Here is an 18,955-nt window from a genome sequence, read left to right as displayed (position 1 = left end):
TGTTAGGCTTTTCTTTCAAAACACGTATTTTATTAGCATTTGTGTTCTTCAAGTACAAGCAGGGTACTGAAAGTGTGACTTGATTCTTTGCCAAATCATTTCTATGGTGTCCCAGTTTGGACGAAAAGAAGCCTATTGTATGAAGAGTTTAAGGTCAGTCATGCACTATGTCAGACAAATTTTGTCTGTATACAGTATTTGTTTCTGCCAATGGTTGATATGCATATCTAGGGCAGAGAATAGGGGAAACAGGAATGGTACTTCCTTGCTCCTCTCCTGGAATGCAGTGAGTTGAAGTTCACAGTCAGGGACTGCCCGAAGTAGGGGTGAGGACTTGGTATTTAATAGGTGGTGAAGAGACTTGCAGCGCTGGCAGGGATGGTGGCAGGCTGCTCCCCTGGATGAGTATACACTGGAGGGAATACATTCCTTTTCTGGGTTTTAACTTTTTGCTGCTAAATTTGCTTGGCTTCTGCCAATGCAAGAAGAAGGAGTAAAAGGCATCAGCTGATCTCTATTTACCATCTCCATTCAGCTTTTGATTTTATAGACCTGCCACTTGATTTGGGTTACATCGTTTCCAGCCAGGAAAAATGCTGCTTTCATCTTATAATTAAGCTGCTCTTTGTTGTGTTCATTCTTTTGCACTTCTCACTTGTTCCTTCTAATCCTTCTATATCCTTTTTGAAATGACAAGACTGGATGTTCACACAGCACTCAAGATGAGAAAGCAGATACTGTGTAATGGAATAGGGATGGTTTGGTTTCTGTTTTCTACATAGTAGTCTGTAACAGATTTATTTTTCTTTCACTGCTGCTGATGGTTTTACAGAACTTCATAGTACAACTCTCAAGATCCAGAGTTCAGGTCTATCCTCCAGTCTATTAAAAAAAAAAAAAAGACTAACAAAAACCAAACAAAAAACCCCCAACTAAACAACCCCTGGGATTTTTTTAAATAATGTATGTCACTTAATGTTTCATTGTGGTAATTTAATATTTTACTTTATCATCAAGTCGTTAGTTATAGATACTTCTGCAGTTCCTAATTTTTTACAGTCATCCCTGTGCACCAGAACTGCGGAGATGCCAGTTGGGATTCCAAACAAAATTCCTTCTTGGCATATGATGTGCACCTGTGCAGGAAGCAGAGGGTTTTACACCCTTCTAGCCTTGTGCAAGTGGAAAGCCACAGGCTCCAAACCTGTGTGACTTCAGTGTAAAGGGGTACAATGAGATAGGAATGTGTCTGCTGCCAATAAGAAAAAATAAGCTGTATTTAGGAAAGGGATGTCATGGTATTTTCCCTTAAGAAGGGTTGTGGGGGCAGAGGCAGGGGTCAAATTATGGCAATGAAACACTAAAGGAAGTGCAGTCTTAAGTGATGCAGGCTTTTAATGAGGTTTTTGCATAGTCACAGCTGATAGGCTTTAACCCCCGCTGGCATCCAAGCCCCATGCAGCAGCTATTCACTCACTCCTCACTGCCCCAATGGGATTGAGGAGAGAATGGGAGGAATAAAAAGGAGTTGAGTTAAAGCAAAATCTGCCTAAACAAGTAAAACAAAACTAAGAGTTCATTCTCCATTTCCCATGGACAAGCAGATGTTCAGCCATCCCCAGGAAAGCAGGGCTCCATCACATGCTATGATTGCTTGGGAAGATGAAAGCCATCACTCCAAATGTCCTCTCCTTCTTTTTTCTTGCCCCAGCTTTGTATGCTGAGCTTTATATGATTCCATATGTTATGGAATATCTTTGAGTCAGTTGAGATCAGCTGTGCCTGTTGTGTCCTCTCCAATCATTCTCACTGGTGGGGTGGGGTGAAGAGCAGGAAAAGCCTCAACTGTGTGTAAGCACTGATCAGCAGTGACAAAAACATGCCTGAATTATCAATGCTCTTTCCAGCACAAGTCCTAAACATGGTCTCTGCTGGTTGCAGTGAAGGAAATTACCTCAGTTCAAACCAGCACAAAGGCTTGTGATTCAAGTTCCCCTTTCAAAAAATTCCCCAGTTTTCACTGAAAGCATGCAAGAAAAACTTAGTGTATGTAATTTGTAAAATCCTAGCATGTCTTTGCGGTCTCCTTATTTTATTTCCTTCATTTTCTATTTGGAGAGTGTCTACAAATCTGGTTTTAACTAGTATGGTGTTCCCACTGGTAAACATTTCAGGAGTACATTGTCTTGAAATATGTCAGTGGTGGTTAAAAAAGTAATTAAAAATTAAACCCCTGCATATTTTTTAGTATGAAGAAGCTCAAAGCTCTTCTTTATTCTGCCCTACCAGTTGTGGAAATATGCAGTCTTTGTAATGAAATCTGTAATTTGAGCAGGGCAAAAGAGAATTTCCAAGGTTAGCATTCTAGAATTGTAATGTATAGACATTGAAAAACGTATAAAGGTTTGCTCTATAATAAGACATTAAGTTAATAAGGGCAGTTTAAATTTCAGAATTGCCAGCTTAAGCTTTGAATACCTAGTAAATTGTCATGGCGGGTTATGGGTACTTTGTTAACCTTACCTACTGTTTAATTTTATCAAAAGGGTGTTTATTTTTGGTTGGCTGAAAGTAAAGCATTTGTCTTTGTGATGAATGTGAAATATGCCATTAGATTCTGTGTAAAATTCTGGCATTTGTAGGCTAGCACTCCTAGTGATGGACCCAGAATGTCAGTGTGTGCTACATGGGAGAAGCATGAGAAATATTAGCCATGGGATTCACACAGTAAAGATTGGCATCTTATTTCCCAAGATGCTCCTGGTTTTCATTCATTTAGGTTGTCCTGGTTTCCAGGGGATCCAGAGACTTTCTTCTAATGGCATTAGATGTGCTTACCTTCTTTTTCAGTGGCTCAGCAGAGGACTGTTTCAGTCACTCATTTTAATGTTTCAGGTGATGAATGTTAATATAATAAAGGACTAGAATAATGCTGCTATAACTGATCCCATTCCCTTATCTCACTGAAATACATAGGGCATTCATTTTCTTGCATACAGCATAAGGTAATTAAATTATTGTCTTTAAAATGGAGTTAAAATTTCTGCTTTTAGCATCTGTCCTCAGGTAAACTTTGTGACTTTTTCCTTTTTTTCTTCTTTTATTTTCCAGATATAGAACGTGGTCTCTCAAACTGGATTAAAAAAGGCTGTGATATTTTTATTTATACTTTTTTTATTTTTGTATTTGACTTAAAGTGCCATGAAAAAATTTGCATATTGCAAGGTGGTCCTTGCCACCTCTTTGGTTTGGGTCCTTCTGGATATGTTTCTATTGCTGTACTTCAGTGAATGCAATAAATGTGATGAGAAAAAGGAACGTGGCCTGCCAGCTGGAGATGGTAAGTTGTCTGCCTGAGTATTCTTTCAATTATGCTCCTTTAAAACTACGCTCTTTTTAAAGATTTGAGATTTTTCTTTTTCCTCAACAATGTAGCACTGTGTCAGCATTCAGGTGTCACAGAATGTTACCTGCTTCTTTGAATGACTAGGGAATTACCATGTTGCCTGAGATGTATGTTGTAGACTTTAATCACTTCAGATGCAGAATTTTAAGCACTAAAAATGTCTATGAAGCAACCCTAAAAACTATGCAACAACCCTAAAAACTATGCAACAAGAAGTGCAGAAATGTAAGCCATGTTAACGCAGTCTAAATCATTTCTGAAATTTCCATGAGTGAGGAAGAAAAGCCACTAATAACATCATTAGACCTGCTAGTAAAACAAACTAAACCAGCAACCAAGCTCACTTGTCCCCCTGCCCCTGCAAGAAAAAACTTCAACCAACCAAATTGAAAAACACCCCCTGCCCCACAACCCACCTAACCCAAAATTTGGACAAGGACTATAGCAATAAGGCACAGTAAATATTGTAATGAAAAAGTTTATGATAATAGAATGAACTTGGATGTAAAAGTGATAAATAGGAGCACATGCTTATGTATATAACTTTTATGTGAGTGCTGTAGTATTCAATACTAAAGGTTTTCAGATAAACTTTCAGTTTTGTTATTGCTATCTTAGTTTTTGAATACCGATTAGATGAGCTGAGTGTGGGGTTGTTTTGTTTTGGGCTTTTTTTGACAGCAGTACTATTGATGTTGCCAACTTTATTTTTAGGAAGTCAGCACAGTTGATCACATGGGAGAAAGGATTAGTGGAGGGAGATTTCTCATCTCTGCAATGTCTCAGCACATGTATTTAGAACTGCAGGCAGCTGCTGCCTCCAGTTTGTTTGTGAAACATTAATTTAGTAGTTTGGTGTCTCTCCCACTGAAAAGGCTGTGTCTGTGTTTCACTGCTGATATTGGACACCTGTTCAGTGATGATAATTGTGAAGTCCAATCAGTTAATTGTACTCAAGGTTATTGCTTTCCATCACAAAAAAGTTTTTCACCTGTTGACATCTGGTATGAACCTTGACGTTCCTGGGAAATTTTCAGAAGTATTTTAAGAATAATGTTGCTCTGTTACAAAATAACGCTGGGGAGATATTTAGAAAATGTCAGATTTGGTTTACTTGTTATCTTTCCCTGTGATAAAAACAAGCCAATGAATCTCCACAGAAAGCACTGTATAGGATGTAGAATTTCTGTGCTCAGCACCTCTGGACTTCTGTTTTTGACACTGCATGTGAACATTTTACAGGGGTTCTAATCCACCTGAATTTTGCAGAAATAACTTAAATTTTCTATTGCTTGCATTGCATTTTTTTTGGTTTCTTGTTCAGTAAGCAGAAAGGAAAGTGGCAAGAAAATTAATTAGGCTCATGTAGTTGAGTTCTGAGTTTCTGTAGAAACTTGGTCTTTTTTTGTCCTTTTTTTTTTTTTTCCCCCCTGTAGTTTGGAAATTCTTATATGGAAAGACAATGACTGATGTGTTGTTATGTAAGAATAGATTCACTTTCTACCTTCCCATAAAGCAGATAACTTATGCCAGCAAACAGCAGGTGAAGTCAATATCTATCAACTTAGTGTGATGTATTCATAATGTTGAAATTTCAGATGACTTTACACATGAAGTCATTTGGGGGAACCTTCAGGTGAGGGAAAGTCTTCAGTTTTGACAGATGAGTATTTTGACCTTCCCTGTGCAACACTAATTTTACTTAGTTGAGTGCAGTCTTCATTCTGACCTTTACCCAAACCTGTGTGTGTTAAAATTCTTGATGTATTTTTGGTATCTTATAGTTGGCTGGTAAACAAGCAAACGAAAAACCATGCAAACAAAACCTTGTCTATGGTAAATTTTTTGTGTTTGTTTTGTTTCTTTGTTTGTTTTGAACAGCTGATTTGTAGCATGTTATGCACAGGAATAGGTCTGCTAGAAACCTTGGTTGACCCTGAGACATTTGCTTTTAACCAAGCTGCATGCCTGATCATAGATATTTTTACTTATTCCAGTAGTTTACTGGCTTGGAATCTGTAGTGGATTTATTCCTGGTCAGAGTGCCTGAACTCTTCTCAGGTAACATTGAGGCTATTTTGTCTGTGAAGCTTTTATCAAAATCTGCTTTTTCACTTCACTTCTTCTCTGCTCTTAATTTCCATAATTCAATTAGTTTTCTTGATTCAGCATAAATTATGCTAGTGTTCTGAATTTAATAGTCTCTTGTCCATGTCACTCTGGTGTATAGCTTCTCTTTGCAATTCATGGAAGAATTCCATGGCATTTAGTGAACTTACTCAACACAGGAGTAAGTTTTACGAAGTAGTTTGTTTTAGGTTGTGCATGTCTGATTGGAAAAATAAGTCTTTAGCTATTTCAGCAGGAGCAAAGGATCTTGAGGATGACTTTGGACAGGGCTTTCATGAAGTTAGAAGGATGTTTTCCATATGCCTTTAATACAGAAAATGGAAGGATTTTATTTTTATAAAATTAGGCAAGAGCCAGAGCCAAAATTTCCTTTGGGAAAAATTTTTCTCTTTGGTATTGATGGCATAAGATACTGCCATCTTAAATCAGGAACTTCAGGTTACATGTCTGATATTGGATTTTAGTTATACTGCTGTAATATTTTTAAAATTGCTCAATATAAGGAGTAGTGGAGGAATGTGCAACTGTGGAAAACTCGGTGTACGTGGTTAGGGGGAACTGTAAAATGAGTGAGATGAAAGCCTTGGTGTCTGCTGTGACAGAGCTTGAGGGCTGGGAGTTGAAATGACACAAGTGTGGAGTTGAGGGGACAAAAGGTGAGGTAGAAAAGGGACAGGCCACTAGCTGGATAGGAAGACAGCTGAGGTGGAGATGCCTTGGGAAAAGGGGGCCTGGCATTGGGTCTGGCGAGTACAAGACTGAGGGGCTGGGAGAAAACTGGGGGAAGCTCTGTCCTAGTGCTCAGCTCTGAAGTTGCCTCACCTACTCTGACGTGGGTGGTGCACACCCCTTATCCAAAATGCCATACTGTTCTTCCTATTGCCACATCTTCAGGGTGGTGCTTCCCTTTTTGTAATTCCCAATGAGTACTCAGTAAAATTCACAAAGAGTGATTAATTGTTGTCTATGGAAGGCTGTTGCTGTAAGTTGAAATGTTGCTATGAATTGGAAAGAAAATCACTTAACCTTAGTAAGCATCATCCATGTTATGTAGTATTTTTTTTCCAAATCTAAAATTCTTAGGATACTTGATAGTTATTACTGGAAACAATAATATTGTTTTCATGTGGGCATTGGCATTATAATTTATATTTTACAGAGTGAAATAGAGCTTACTTAATAACTGTAAACAAGTTCCAGACTTAGAGAGGGTTCAATTAGGGACCATTTTTGTAAATAAAATATACCTAGGTAGAACCACGGTTATATTAATAAATAAAGATTTGTGTGTGTGTGTGTGTAGCTCTGTCTTATTTCTGTAAGAACCCTGTATTTCATCTCTGAGGTCTTGACTTAAATGAAGATGAAACGAGTAATTCTTAACACCCAGTTATAGGCTTTTTAAAGGTCTGATTGCAAAAAAACTTTCAGCCTTGGCACCTGTGGTTTCTAAATAAACTTTCAGATTCATCCTCTTTCCCTTTTATTTTCCTACCTCGAGGTGCATTCCCCTTGTGTAATGATTAGAAGCCCTGGGCACTGGGGAATCTTTCAGAATTAGGATTGGTGAATTGCAAGTCATGTAATCTCAGCTCCTTGCTCTTTACAATCTTTTCCTGGAGCAATGACAAAGTTAAACTAGGACCAGCCATTTTTGTAAATTGCCAATCAAGACCTTGAATTCTGAATTTTGAGCTCTGATAAAGACAGAATATCTGAATTGTGTCTTGGTTCTGAATAATGTCATCTGCATGAAAAAATCCTAAGAAGAAAAGTGAGCAATTTCAAGATTTAATTGTTGAAAGTGTGAATAATTTCTCATAAATCACTCTTGTTCTATTAAGGTTGAGGTGTGTGCAAGAGACAGAGCTGCTCTGAACTTTTACCTGACCAAGCAGCTTTCTTGCTATTATGGTGATGCCTCCAAAGGTGACTGGACTTTACATTGGTCAGTTTACATTAGAGACATCTCACCAGAAGAATCCACCCCTTTTTCCTGCTTTAGATGGTCTTAGATTTTGAAGTATCTGGTTTTCATCAGGCATATTGCCTGGTAAAAAGAAATTTGTAGTCTACAGACATGAAGAATTCCTTATTTTTTTAATGAAGATCTGGAAGAGATCAAGCCTTCTTTGAAACTAATGGTTTACCGATACAAATAAGAAATATCTGGAAATGCATTACTAGATTTCTTATTTAATCAGGTGGTGATTCAGTCATTCATTTAGTTCTGAAACCTGTATCTATGAATTTGATTTCTGTTTCTTAGAACAACACCATCAGTACATATAGTCCTTCAAAGGAATTTTTAGAATTTTATTTAACTGACAAAAGTACTGTGGTTTGAATTCGTAACAATGCACGTATTAGTCATTTTGGGAGAACATTGTTGGTTTATCTTTATGTGAGAAGTATGTGCTTTTGTGGGAAAACAGATAACCATAAAAAAAACCAAAGAGAAGAGAGTTCTCAGAAACCTGAGGGAAGATGGTTAACTTTTCTTGAAAAGTCATTGACCTGCCTGTGCCCAACTTGACTGTGTCTGCATTTAGTGAGTTGCACAAAATATCTGAATCTACTTAGTTGTTGCTGAATTTTTCTGCAAGGAGAATGAGGTACTGAGGTAAAATGTGTTATCAAGCAGTATGTATTTATTAATGAAAATTAAAAATTCAACCGATGAATTTGTGGAATTTGCACAACAGTATACAAGTGACTGATGTGCTAAACTCTCATCTTAACAGGAAGATCTGCAAATGTGAGAGATGAGCTTTTGGCTAATTATTCAGTTTAACTGGTTTAGTAAAAGTTAAGAAACCGAAAGTGCAAATGAAACAGGACTTTTTTTTTTTCCTTCTAAATGGGTAATTTGGTAGAATAAGACAATCACTTCAGAAGTCTGAAAAACATGCTGCATACAACTATATTCTGATAGGGTTTTTAAAATTGTTTTAGGTGTGTGGACACCCATTGTGTAATCATTTTCTGTCTAAGTGTGAACCTATGTACTCATTGCTACACACTTAAGAAAAATTGCTGTGATAGCTCACATAATAGTGCCAAGCTGAATGTATAAAATTAAGCCCAAATAATTACTATATTGTATACCATAATTTTAAGCTAATTACCCCCCAGAAGGCACAAATTCTAGTTTAAAAGGTTACGCAACTGCAAGTCAGAAGGTTTTGATGCAGGTTGGAACCATACCTTGTGACGAGGCAAAGATGCAAAGCAAACTGCTGGCTCAGCTTAGCCCATGGCTGAAACGAGCACCTTGGCCCATCTGTTCAGGATCTGCTCGAGCACACTTAGTCCATCCATTTTCAGTGGATGAGTGGCTGGCTGGCAGCTTCTAGGGGGTTTTATTGCTCAATTGGCAATCAAGGAGAGTTTGGTAAAAAAAAAAGTACCCTTGTGATGGGAGGATCTTCTTGCTAAACTCTCCTGTGTGAATGCAACTAATGCAATCACTTCAGCTACTTGAAAATGAAAGTTTTTCAAGGAGCACGTTGTGCTTTTTACCAGCTAATGCTAAATGCAGACCAGCAAAAAAGCCTAATTTATTAGTAATATATATTTAAGTCTTAGTGTTTCAGCAAGGATGGAAGGCTCAGGCCTTGTTCTAAAAGTAAAAATAATTTTTATTCTTGACATGGCTGCTTATTCTCTAGCTAAGGTTTAATTACACTGTGCTATCTTAGATGCAAATTAAAAACAATTTGAAGCTAGGATTGTTTATGGGGGATTTGGTGTCTTTATTTTAAAATACTTTCTGTTCCTCTGTTTAAATCTTAAATTGCTATTTTTTGTGAATTAACACTTTTGCTGAATTTGTAGAGCAGTAATATACCTCAAATTCAGTATTTGAGCATTTCTGTTCAAAGAAAAGCAAATGGAACATGTAAAGAAAATGTAACTTTTTAAAAATCTGTTCTGATTTTTTTTTTTGTTTTTGGTTTAAACCCATAGATAATTCAATAATTTTCCACTACAGGAACTCTATAAAGTCAATTTTGATGTAATGGTGGATAGAAATAAATCCCTATTGGTTTTTTACATTAATTGTGGTGTGTAAGAAAAGCACTTAAGTATTTCTGTTAAACTCCCAAATGTGAAGATTGGTTTACACTTTTAAAACCTGGTGGGATTAGGACTATTCTAAATGTGAGCACTCCTACAGTGTGAATTAATGCATAAACAAACAAAAACAAGTTTAAAAGTAGTTAGTAACATTTTATTTTTTCTAAGTTCCAGAACCCATACAAAAACCACATGAAGGACCTGGAGAGATGGGGAAGCCCGTGGTCATTCCAAAAGAGGAGCAAGAGAAAATGAAAGAAATGTTTAAAATTAATCAATTTAATTTAATGGCAAGTGAAATGATTGCACTCAACAGATCTTTACCTGATGTCAGGTTAGAAGGGTAAGTACTTTTCCTTTTATTTAAAGTGTACTCTCTTTAAATGAAGAATATGCAAAGACTAATCCAAAACAACAGTACAGGTCTCTAAGATATTACTGTTCAAACAAACAGTTGGAGAATTTCCTGTATATAAGATACTTATTTGTAAAATAAGATGGACCAGCAGAAACCGGTTTTCTTCAGTGTTATTTAGCTTTTGAATCTGGTTACAAGTATGAAGTCTGTTCAGGGAATAGAAATTAATTTGGTTGAAGGAAAGTTAAGCATTGGCATTTTGGAAAAAATCACTTTTTTAAAAACCTCATGCCCTGGTTGTAATGAGGCAAACTAAAATTCTGCATTATATAAACTAAAAGAGATTGGGTGATGAGAGAAATACTTCAAAAATTTTCTTACCTAATGAAATGTGCAAAGCCTCATTTAGACTGCATTATAATGCTTTCTAATATCCATCTGGTTTGTTTTTGATCTTGCCTCTAGAATATTGATCCTTTCAGAGCTATTTGAGTCATAAGTAATTAAAAAGAAAATTGTAGCCTCATTTTCACAAAAAATAAGATTGCTTTACTCTCCTGGGACTACTCTGACAGGATAGCTGATGACTCCCCCCACCTCAACCCTTCTTCTTTATGAAAGGGACATTCAGGTTGAATAAAAATTAGGAAACAAAATTTTTCTGATTATCTATGTTCTCTTGCAAGAATCATACGATACAGAAACTCCATTTCTTTAGAAGCTCTGCTTTTCTGCTGTATGCACAAGGCCTAGCTCCTGGATGCATTTATTTTCATCTCCTACCTCAGAAGATAATATTAGCAGAGTGAGACGAAGCTCTTGCTTCTTTTCATTTTTAATGAGTGATAAAGAGCTGGTTTGTAGGTGCCTTCATGTGTTGTGATGAAAGTGATTCTGTGAGTTCCTGGTGGTGCTGATGTTCTTGATGCGTTGCTGGTGTTTTTAATAATGAAGGCATATTTTTCAAAGTACTGTTTCACAAGATTGAAATAATGTAGGGTTTAATGGATTTTCAAATATAAAAACATACATTTGAGGATCCAAAATGTTGACTTAATTGTAACCTTTGTGAGGTCTAGACTTTGAATTAGACAAAAATGGAAAAAGAAATTGTTATAAACTATTAAAAAATATTACCTAGGCATCACTCAAGTTTGCAGGCAATTGAAATTGCAATTTTTCAAAGTCCAGTTTTGCTAAACAGAAATTTTTCTTTCACATTTGGCTATGCTCCACAGTTATTGTGTTTCACAGTGAGACATGTGCTATAACTTTTGTATGCTGCATTTGCCTCTCTTTTCCATTTTGTCTGGATACAATACTCTCACTAAACTCCATGTGTGCAAGTGGAATCTTGGTATAAAATTTTAGGTATAGTCTCAGGACAGAGTTGGATTTTTCTGTTCTTGTAAATTCCTGCCGAAATTTTAACATTTATATGTGTACGCATTTGTAGTAGTTTTTGAGAGAAAACTTCTTTCCAAAAATATCCTCTACCTGTCATCTTTTCAACGTCTACATTATAAGGTTGTGCTAATTAAGAAGTCGTGGAGTATGTTAACAGTTCTCTGGAAAATTTGAGAACAATACTATGGTTACAATGCAAGGGTATCTTAATCTGTATCTGTGGATCAGTATTACTCTACCAGAACACTGTAACCATTTTCAGAGTTGTGAACACTATAAATATACTCTGGTGTTGTGTGTATGTCTAATGAAACTATTTATCTCATTAGTCAAAACACTCCAAAGTCAGAAACACTCTGGGCTGCGTTAGTGGAATTACTTCTATTATAACTTGTTCTGTGTCCCTGGTAATATGGAAATAGTTTGTGGAGACGAGAATGGGCAATTTTTAATCATTCCTTACCACATGTATGTGCCTACAGCACAGCTGCCAGTAGCACTTTCAATCAAGGTTTTGAAAAAGCAGGATATGTTCAAAGGCACGTTTAGCTGTTCAACCATGTAATTATTTTCTTCACAAGTTTTGTGGGTTGCTTCCTTTAATGTGGTGTGGCGGGAAGAAGTGATTATTTCAAGTCCTCTAATTCTCCAGCATGTCAGTTTATCTGAAGTACAGAAGCCTGCAGAGGTTTTGCCTAACAGTTAATCATCAGAAAGCTGGTTGAATTAAGAGTGCCAGGACCAATTTGCCACATTTATTTAATGGGAATGGCATGGCGTGTCAGCTGGAGAGCAGTTTTGAAGTAGATTGCTTTTATCCTTCGATTAATTTCTAGTTCTGCCAAACTCCTGTCACCTGTGCAAAGACTAGTGTGTTGGTCCTGGAGTGCTCGTAGGTTAATCTCTGCAGATGATCCACCCTGGCAACCCTGTTTCTGTTTTGGCCAAGAAATTTTTTTCCTTACTAGAAGAACAAAAATGTAAGCTTCTTTAATAACTTCTAGGCACTTTTCCAGCTAAGGGAACTCCTCAGTATAAGACATCTACAGAAACTGGCATCTCTGTTCTGCCAAGTGTGCCCCAGTTGCATTTACAGGTTTATATCTATCGTTATTATTTGGCAAAAACTACTGATACACACAGACACCTATAAAATCATTGACATGTGCTTGAATTGCTGGTCACTTTGTGTCTGTATCTGGGACCCATTGCTCTACTTCTCTTTATCCCAGCTGACTGTGATTTGCTCAGCAGAAAAAGCTAAACCAGAAGAAATTTTTTTAGCCTGGATACTTCCCTGAGTCTGGACTGGGATATGTTAATGCAACAAACTAATATAATGGACAAGGGTACAACCTCTGGAGGAAAGCTGTTGCAGGGGAAGAAGCAGCTGTGCATACCAGATTGGTTTTAAGTTGTTAATAGAATTATTCTTGCAAGCATGTCTTATTGTAGCTTGTGAATCAATCATCAAAGTGGGAGTTGATTCACAGTTGCCAGGAAAATACGCTGCTGTGGGCTTGACATGACAGCAAAGAGTAAAAGATGGATGATCAGGAATACTAGAGTCTTACCTTGATTTGGCTGAAGATGAGGGAGGCAATGAATAAAATAGGTACCAGTGAATAAAGTACATGTTCAGCTGTGCCTGTATGCCCTAGATTGGTGTTCAGGCTGGAAAATTAGGGGTTTGAAAGCATGAAATTCGCACATGTTGTATGACTTGGTTTGGCTCTCAGTGCTGTTGGAGGTGACTTCAGAAAGTGCTTTGCAAAATCAAGAATGAGTATTGTGTTCTAAGACTGACCTTTCCAGCCTGAACTCATTAGTTAACAATTTGTGGAATATATAAAACTTTTAAGTCGACGTTTGTTCCCTGTTGTGAGAGTTTAAACCAAATTCTGGGATTTTTTTTTTCACTTAAAAAGAGCTGTTTCAAATACTCTATTTTTCCAGGCACAAGCAATCAAGTCTTCAAACAATGAAGGCTTAGATGCGACAGAATGATTTTGTGTTCATGTAGGCTCTGGTCCCCACTGGAGCTTGTGATGCAGTGCTAGCAGGGTGTCGTATTTTGCAGGTTGATATTTCTTGGAAAGGTGATGGGCTTCCCCAAGTAGCTCTGCAGCAAGCAGGAATATCCACGCTCCTTGCTGATCCCTCAGCAACATTTTCTCCAAGGATACAGGTTCTTTACAATTTGGCATAGAAGATCTTCCTTTTCCTTTTTTCCAGTTGGTATAATTTTGCCAGAATTAAGGATATCAGGCATCTTATTTTACCTCAGTTCTGGATAGAGTCTGTGGTCTTTTAACTGTCATTTTGTCAAACTATCTGTTTGTACTGGCATTTTGAGTGCTATAAATCATGTTGATGTGTAATCAGAGTTTTTAGCCAGATGACCTTACATATTTTGAGTCAACTGTGCTTAAATCCATACAAATTGCAGCTTCAGCCACTACATGGAAAAAAAGAAAGTTGTGTATCTCTGAGATCTTCATTAATGTTGTCAGATGGTTATTATTGAAGGGTTTTTTTCTGGATCAAAGTACTCTGCTGAGTTCCTGCTGCCAAGCTTACTTCCACAACTGGGAGAAAGTAGACCATTTTCCAGGTTAAAAGTAATTCTTATAAGTTACATGTTTGTTGTGCAGTTTGTGGCAATTTTGCTGGTCTTCTTTTTGAGTAAATCTAGTAAAATAGTAATTCTGACTGATTCCATCATGTCTTTGGTTAGAAAGAACAGAATTTCGATTTAGGCACTGTTAATTAGGTAATACAATATAATATTTTTCAGTTACCCCAATCTGGCTTTCATATCTGTGCTTCAAAAATGCAATGTCGATTTCAAGTATGACATATGCACGTGAGAATACGTTGGAATTTGGATTTTTAGCTTGTCAAATAGAATTTATTTGCTCTATAATTTAGGATATTATAGTTGAATCAAAATACAGCACATCCATAAGATCAACACAATCTCAATGTGAGGAAAATAGCTTGAGTAGAACTATTCATAGTAGAAAAAATGAAGGCACACATGCAAGAGCTTGCTCTTGGAACTCAAATGTGATATTCCAATAGGGTTTTTTAAGAGAGTCAAGGTATTTGCTTCTATATGTGCTTGTGAAAGTGTGCTCTCTACTTAGTTATTTTAATTCAGGAGAATAGCTAAGGGGTAATTTTATACTACATATAATTTGGTGTAAATGTGCACTGCAGATGAAAGTTTTCTCATCACTTCTGTTGATACTAATCTGATGACTGTGTGGCCTGCATGTTCACTGTCTGGATGGACACCAAGCAGTGGAAAAAATTATAGTTTGTTGATTCAGCAAACTGAAGCAACACGCACAGCAGCCATATGACCACCAGATCTGGTGGGAAGAAGGGGATGGGACAAAACTGTAGTGACGAAAGGCAGGTTTACTGCTGTTGGCCGCAGCCCACAGTCACACTGGATTATGTGGAATGTGGTGGGGAGAAAAGCTTTCTTACAGAACCTCAGCGTTAAAATCCCCATAAGGCCATGGGGACTTAAATAGCTCCATAAATTGTGATATACTTTGTGAACTTTGGGTATTCATTTAGCTAAGGTCATAGTAATGTAAAGACAATAAAAAAAGGGCAAAGTTGTCAACATAAGTGGTGGAAGACTCGGGAACTTTTGACTCATGCTAGAAATCCAGGCTGTTAATTAACCCTGCATCTGTAAAGAAAATCTGCTGACCTCATCACCAGCAATGTAACTTTGAGAAATGTCATGAAAGTCTGAAAGCATGTGAGGTATTAAAGACTTTACCATTCTTTCAAGCAGGAATGTTTTTTCATCTGGCTTTTGTGGTGCCTATAGCTTGTTACTGGCCCCTTGTAGAATCAATGTTTGGAATTGTTCACATTGATTTAGTGAGTTGGCTGAAATAAATTCCCTATAAACCTTTTCCCTAGAGAAAGCTTAGAGGGGAGGAAGTAACATTAAAAATCAGCTTACTTCCTGTAAATTGTTTTTTTGGGGGGCGGGTAGAGTGGGTTATACTACACACACATACACACAGATATAGATGTAGATAGATATATATACCCAGATGTATATGTGCACAAACACTTGGCAGTCTCGTTCTCAGTTGCATTCCTATTCATGCTCATCCATTTTGGATGAGCTGCCATATCCTGAAATTTATTCAGAATATTAGGTCAGGTATGAAAAATAATTGGTCTAGAGATTATAAGGTTGAATTTCAGTCTCTGAGGATAGAATTGGTTTTGCTTCTGTCAAGAGATGCTTTTCTGCGATCACATTCAGGATAAGGAAAATAGCTACTATTGCAGCAACTATAATTGCAGCTATTATTATTTTTGTGAAGTTCTGCTTGAATTTTGTGACCACAATGGTTTTAAGAACCATTTTGGATTTTGTTTTCAGGGTTTAAGAAGATTTCTACTTGACTCATGAGATAATGCGACCTTTCTTATATCCAAATCTTTGAGATCAGAAGAAAGGAAAATTTCATACTCTTGATGTCAGGTAAATTATGCAATACTATTGAAGGCAGATATTAAGCAGGCTGCATTGAAATGTTTAAATAAGGATAAGGGATTTGCCTGCATCCAGGATACCTGTTCAGAAAGAATAATTGAAGTTGTGATATGAATTACAGAAAATAAGGCCTCTTCCTAAAATGAGTTGTTCTGAATTGATTGAAAGAAGATTCAGGGTAGTGTGAAATTCTGTTGCAACCTTATCTGCAGCACTTTCTTTTTGTTCAGTTGCAAGTTAAAACTGTGGTTGTATGCAAAGTCTGAGTAGTGAAATGTGATTTGGCATGTTACAGTAGCTAGTGATCCCATATCTCTCTGAATTGCTTTTAGTTCTTTTAGCTGTTTTGCTTCTGTATGAAAATCAGATCTTTATTGAGCTTGATTGTCTTCAATTTAGGAGCTTGGAGTGTTCTTAAAATTTATGTAAAAAGCCAATTCATTAGCACCTCCTCTTAAATGATATTATGAGGCTGCTGCTTACACTCAGTGATCTTTGTAGATCTCTTCCAACTCAGGCTATTCTGTGATTCTGTGATCCAGGAAAGACTAAGTCAGTGTTTACCAGAACAACACCATGTGACTTGAGTCCTGGTGGTTCTTGATGTAGTGTTTTGACATTTTCTCTGACACCCTGCTACAGGGCGTTCTCCCTTGATGGAAATGTAGGTCAGTCTCACCAGCTTCAGGGTGGCTCTCAGAGCCTTATTTCAAAACTTGTTTTCACCTGTGATTTAAGTAGAGGAGGTTTTTTTTTTTTTTTTTTTTTTTGTTGAGCATAGCTGTGCCTCAGCTCTGTAACATTAACTTTATTGTAGCTATAACTTAAGGCATATGAACAGGTAAGCAGGGGAATACTGACATTTTATAGCACAGCAGTGATATTCATCAGATATCAGTAATTAAACATGAAGTTTCATGAAGGGAGTTCATATTTTCTGATTTTATTTTCTATTGATCTGGAATTAACTTTTCTAACCTCAAAGGAAAATAAATGTGTGTTTTCAAGTCAAAGGATACTGATGCTTACTTTCCAGAGACTCTCAATATATTTTAATACTGAAATGTGTGTTGTTTGTACTGCCTCAGTAATATTAAACAAATTTATTACAGAGGCTGTGCTGTGTAGTATTTCCTCAATACTTCAGCTCTAACCTGATTTTCAGCAAGACTTGGATTACTCCTATGTGTCATTGTCAAATTTAAGTCCTGAGATGCAGTTTATTTATAACTGCAGTTTTTATTTATAACTGTTGTTTGTAGTATGCAAGATAAAAGATTGTACTAAATTTGTAAGATGACTAAACATGCTTCTCTTCCTGTCCCAGTCTGTTGCTAGTTCAGCTTTCAAAAAATGCTTTGGCACTGTGTTATCGTACTACACATACGAGCACCAATCTGAGCTCCACTGGGATTTCCCAACTGAGCTGCTCAGAGCACAGGAGACACTTGTACTCCATCTCTGTCCTTTATCAGAGTGCTCTGGGCTGTGTGCACTGGGCTAGAAAACAAGGACTGTGTACATGTTTTACTGCTGTTAATGTTTTTGAGCCATTGTAAATTATTGCTCATGACTTGTTCCGTTGAAAGGCTGATGGAATATGGGAATAAAACAGGAAACAAGTAGAGCAAATCATGGCTCAGGTAGTGTTTGACTCTTAATTTTCATGATTAGGTAAGTATCAGTGGCCTTATTCTGTACAATCCATACTTAAAAAAAAAAGTTCCAATGTATGTCTTGGTCTCTCATTTCTCCTCTGTGGAGAAAAACATTGGCAGCGTCAGAAGGGGTAGAAATCTGCCCTGTAGTACTTTAGAAATTTAGCATTTATTTCTAATGCAGATTATAATTGTGGCCTCATCTTTCTAGAAAATTATCTAAAATTTATCTAATGTTTTGCCTCAGTAAATGAGTTTTTCCTCATTGTGTCTCACTGCATAAGCATTATGGTAGTCTATAACTGATTTCCTACAAGACTTTGCTTGTAGCTTTGTTTGGGGTGTGATTTTTTTAGCCTATGAAAATGTGTTTAAGGCCTATCCAAATAGTAAATCCTTGTTTTTCACTTTCAGAAATGGTTTAGCATGCCTTTGAAAAGTGTGCAGAGATCACTACTAACATTGTAAATATATGTCTTTCAAGATTGGCCAACATTACATACGTAGCACTCAATCTTTGGTATCAGAAATAATTGCTAAGTAAATTGATCCATGAATGGAATTTTATAATATTGATAAAATGTCAAGTGCTATTCTATAATAAGATGGCTGCACAGTTGCAGGGTCTTTCTAATGTAATATTTTGAATATTTGTCCAAGACCCAGTAGGAAACTGAGAGGCAGCATGAGGACAGCACAGGTGATGTCCTAAGTTACTGCATGCCTGGCTGTGGCTAGAATGGGTAGCTTTTCTATTTCTGAATTAAACACTGAAGAGAGCAGAGAGGTATCAGAAGAATTTCACTTTCTGATTAATTCAATTGAAGCATCTTGTAGAATCATCTGGTAGATTTCTTCTGCCCTTGTAGTGGCAAAGTACATTTGTTCCCTTACTCCCTCACTGGTGTGAGAGAAGAGAGGCTTCCAGTTCTGTCAGATGTGGAGAAGGATTGAGAGTGCATGGTTGTGATGTTGTAGAAAGTGCAAAATGAATAGTTGTCTTCTTTGCCTGCAAGTTCATGCTGAAGCAACAATTAAACTCTGAGATTTAATGGCTTAATTTTATTTGGACATAATTGCCTTACTTGTTGTGTCTTCTGGTTATTTTTATAATGTCTCCTGTGGACTATTTGTACTCTGGTCTGAAAGAGAATGTAGGAAAACAGTTTATTCAGAGGCTCTTCAGATGCATTAGGAGTAGCATCAGGTAGTTTTCAAGTGGTTATACTTAATCCATTGAATAAAATTATCTTAGTTTTTTTTTTTTTCCTGAACATCTCCCTGAGTAAAACCTGCAGAGCTTCTATGAAAGATTCAATTTATACCATCACAAAGAGTCACAATAATGGACAGGCAAAACAAAACTCATTGTAGCTTTT

General features: G+C 36.9%; 1 protein-coding gene across 2 annotated transcripts in view; it reads left to right on the top strand.

Annotated features, from left to right (window-relative positions):
* The first annotated feature begins 2,925 nt into the window (after positions 1–2,925).
* Positions 2,926–18,955, top strand: part of GALNT1 (polypeptide N-acetylgalactosaminyltransferase 1) — a 43,475-nt gene continuing 27,445 nt past the window's right edge. Inside the window, exons 1-2 of one of the 2 annotated variants that reach the window (XM_062513898.1) lie at positions 2,926–3,340; positions 9,791–9,959. In XM_062513898.1, coding sequence (XP_062369882.1) covers positions 3,202–3,340; positions 9,791–9,959 — 308 coding nt within the window. In that variant the 5' untranslated portion in view covers positions 2,926–3,201. Of the gene's footprint in view, positions 3,341–9,784; positions 9,960–18,955 lie in introns of both variants that reach the window. The other variant, XM_062513970.1, reaches the window with a different exon arrangement.

The sequence above is a fragment of the Cinclus cinclus genome, chromosome 1, assembly GCF_963662255.1.
Source record: "Cinclus cinclus chromosome 1, bCinCin1.1, whole genome shotgun sequence".
NCBI classification, from domain to species: Eukaryota; Metazoa; Chordata; class Aves; order Passeriformes; family Cinclidae; genus Cinclus; species Cinclus cinclus.
Note: the sequence above shows the minus strand (reverse complement) of the source record. Positions and strands in the feature narration are given on the sequence as shown.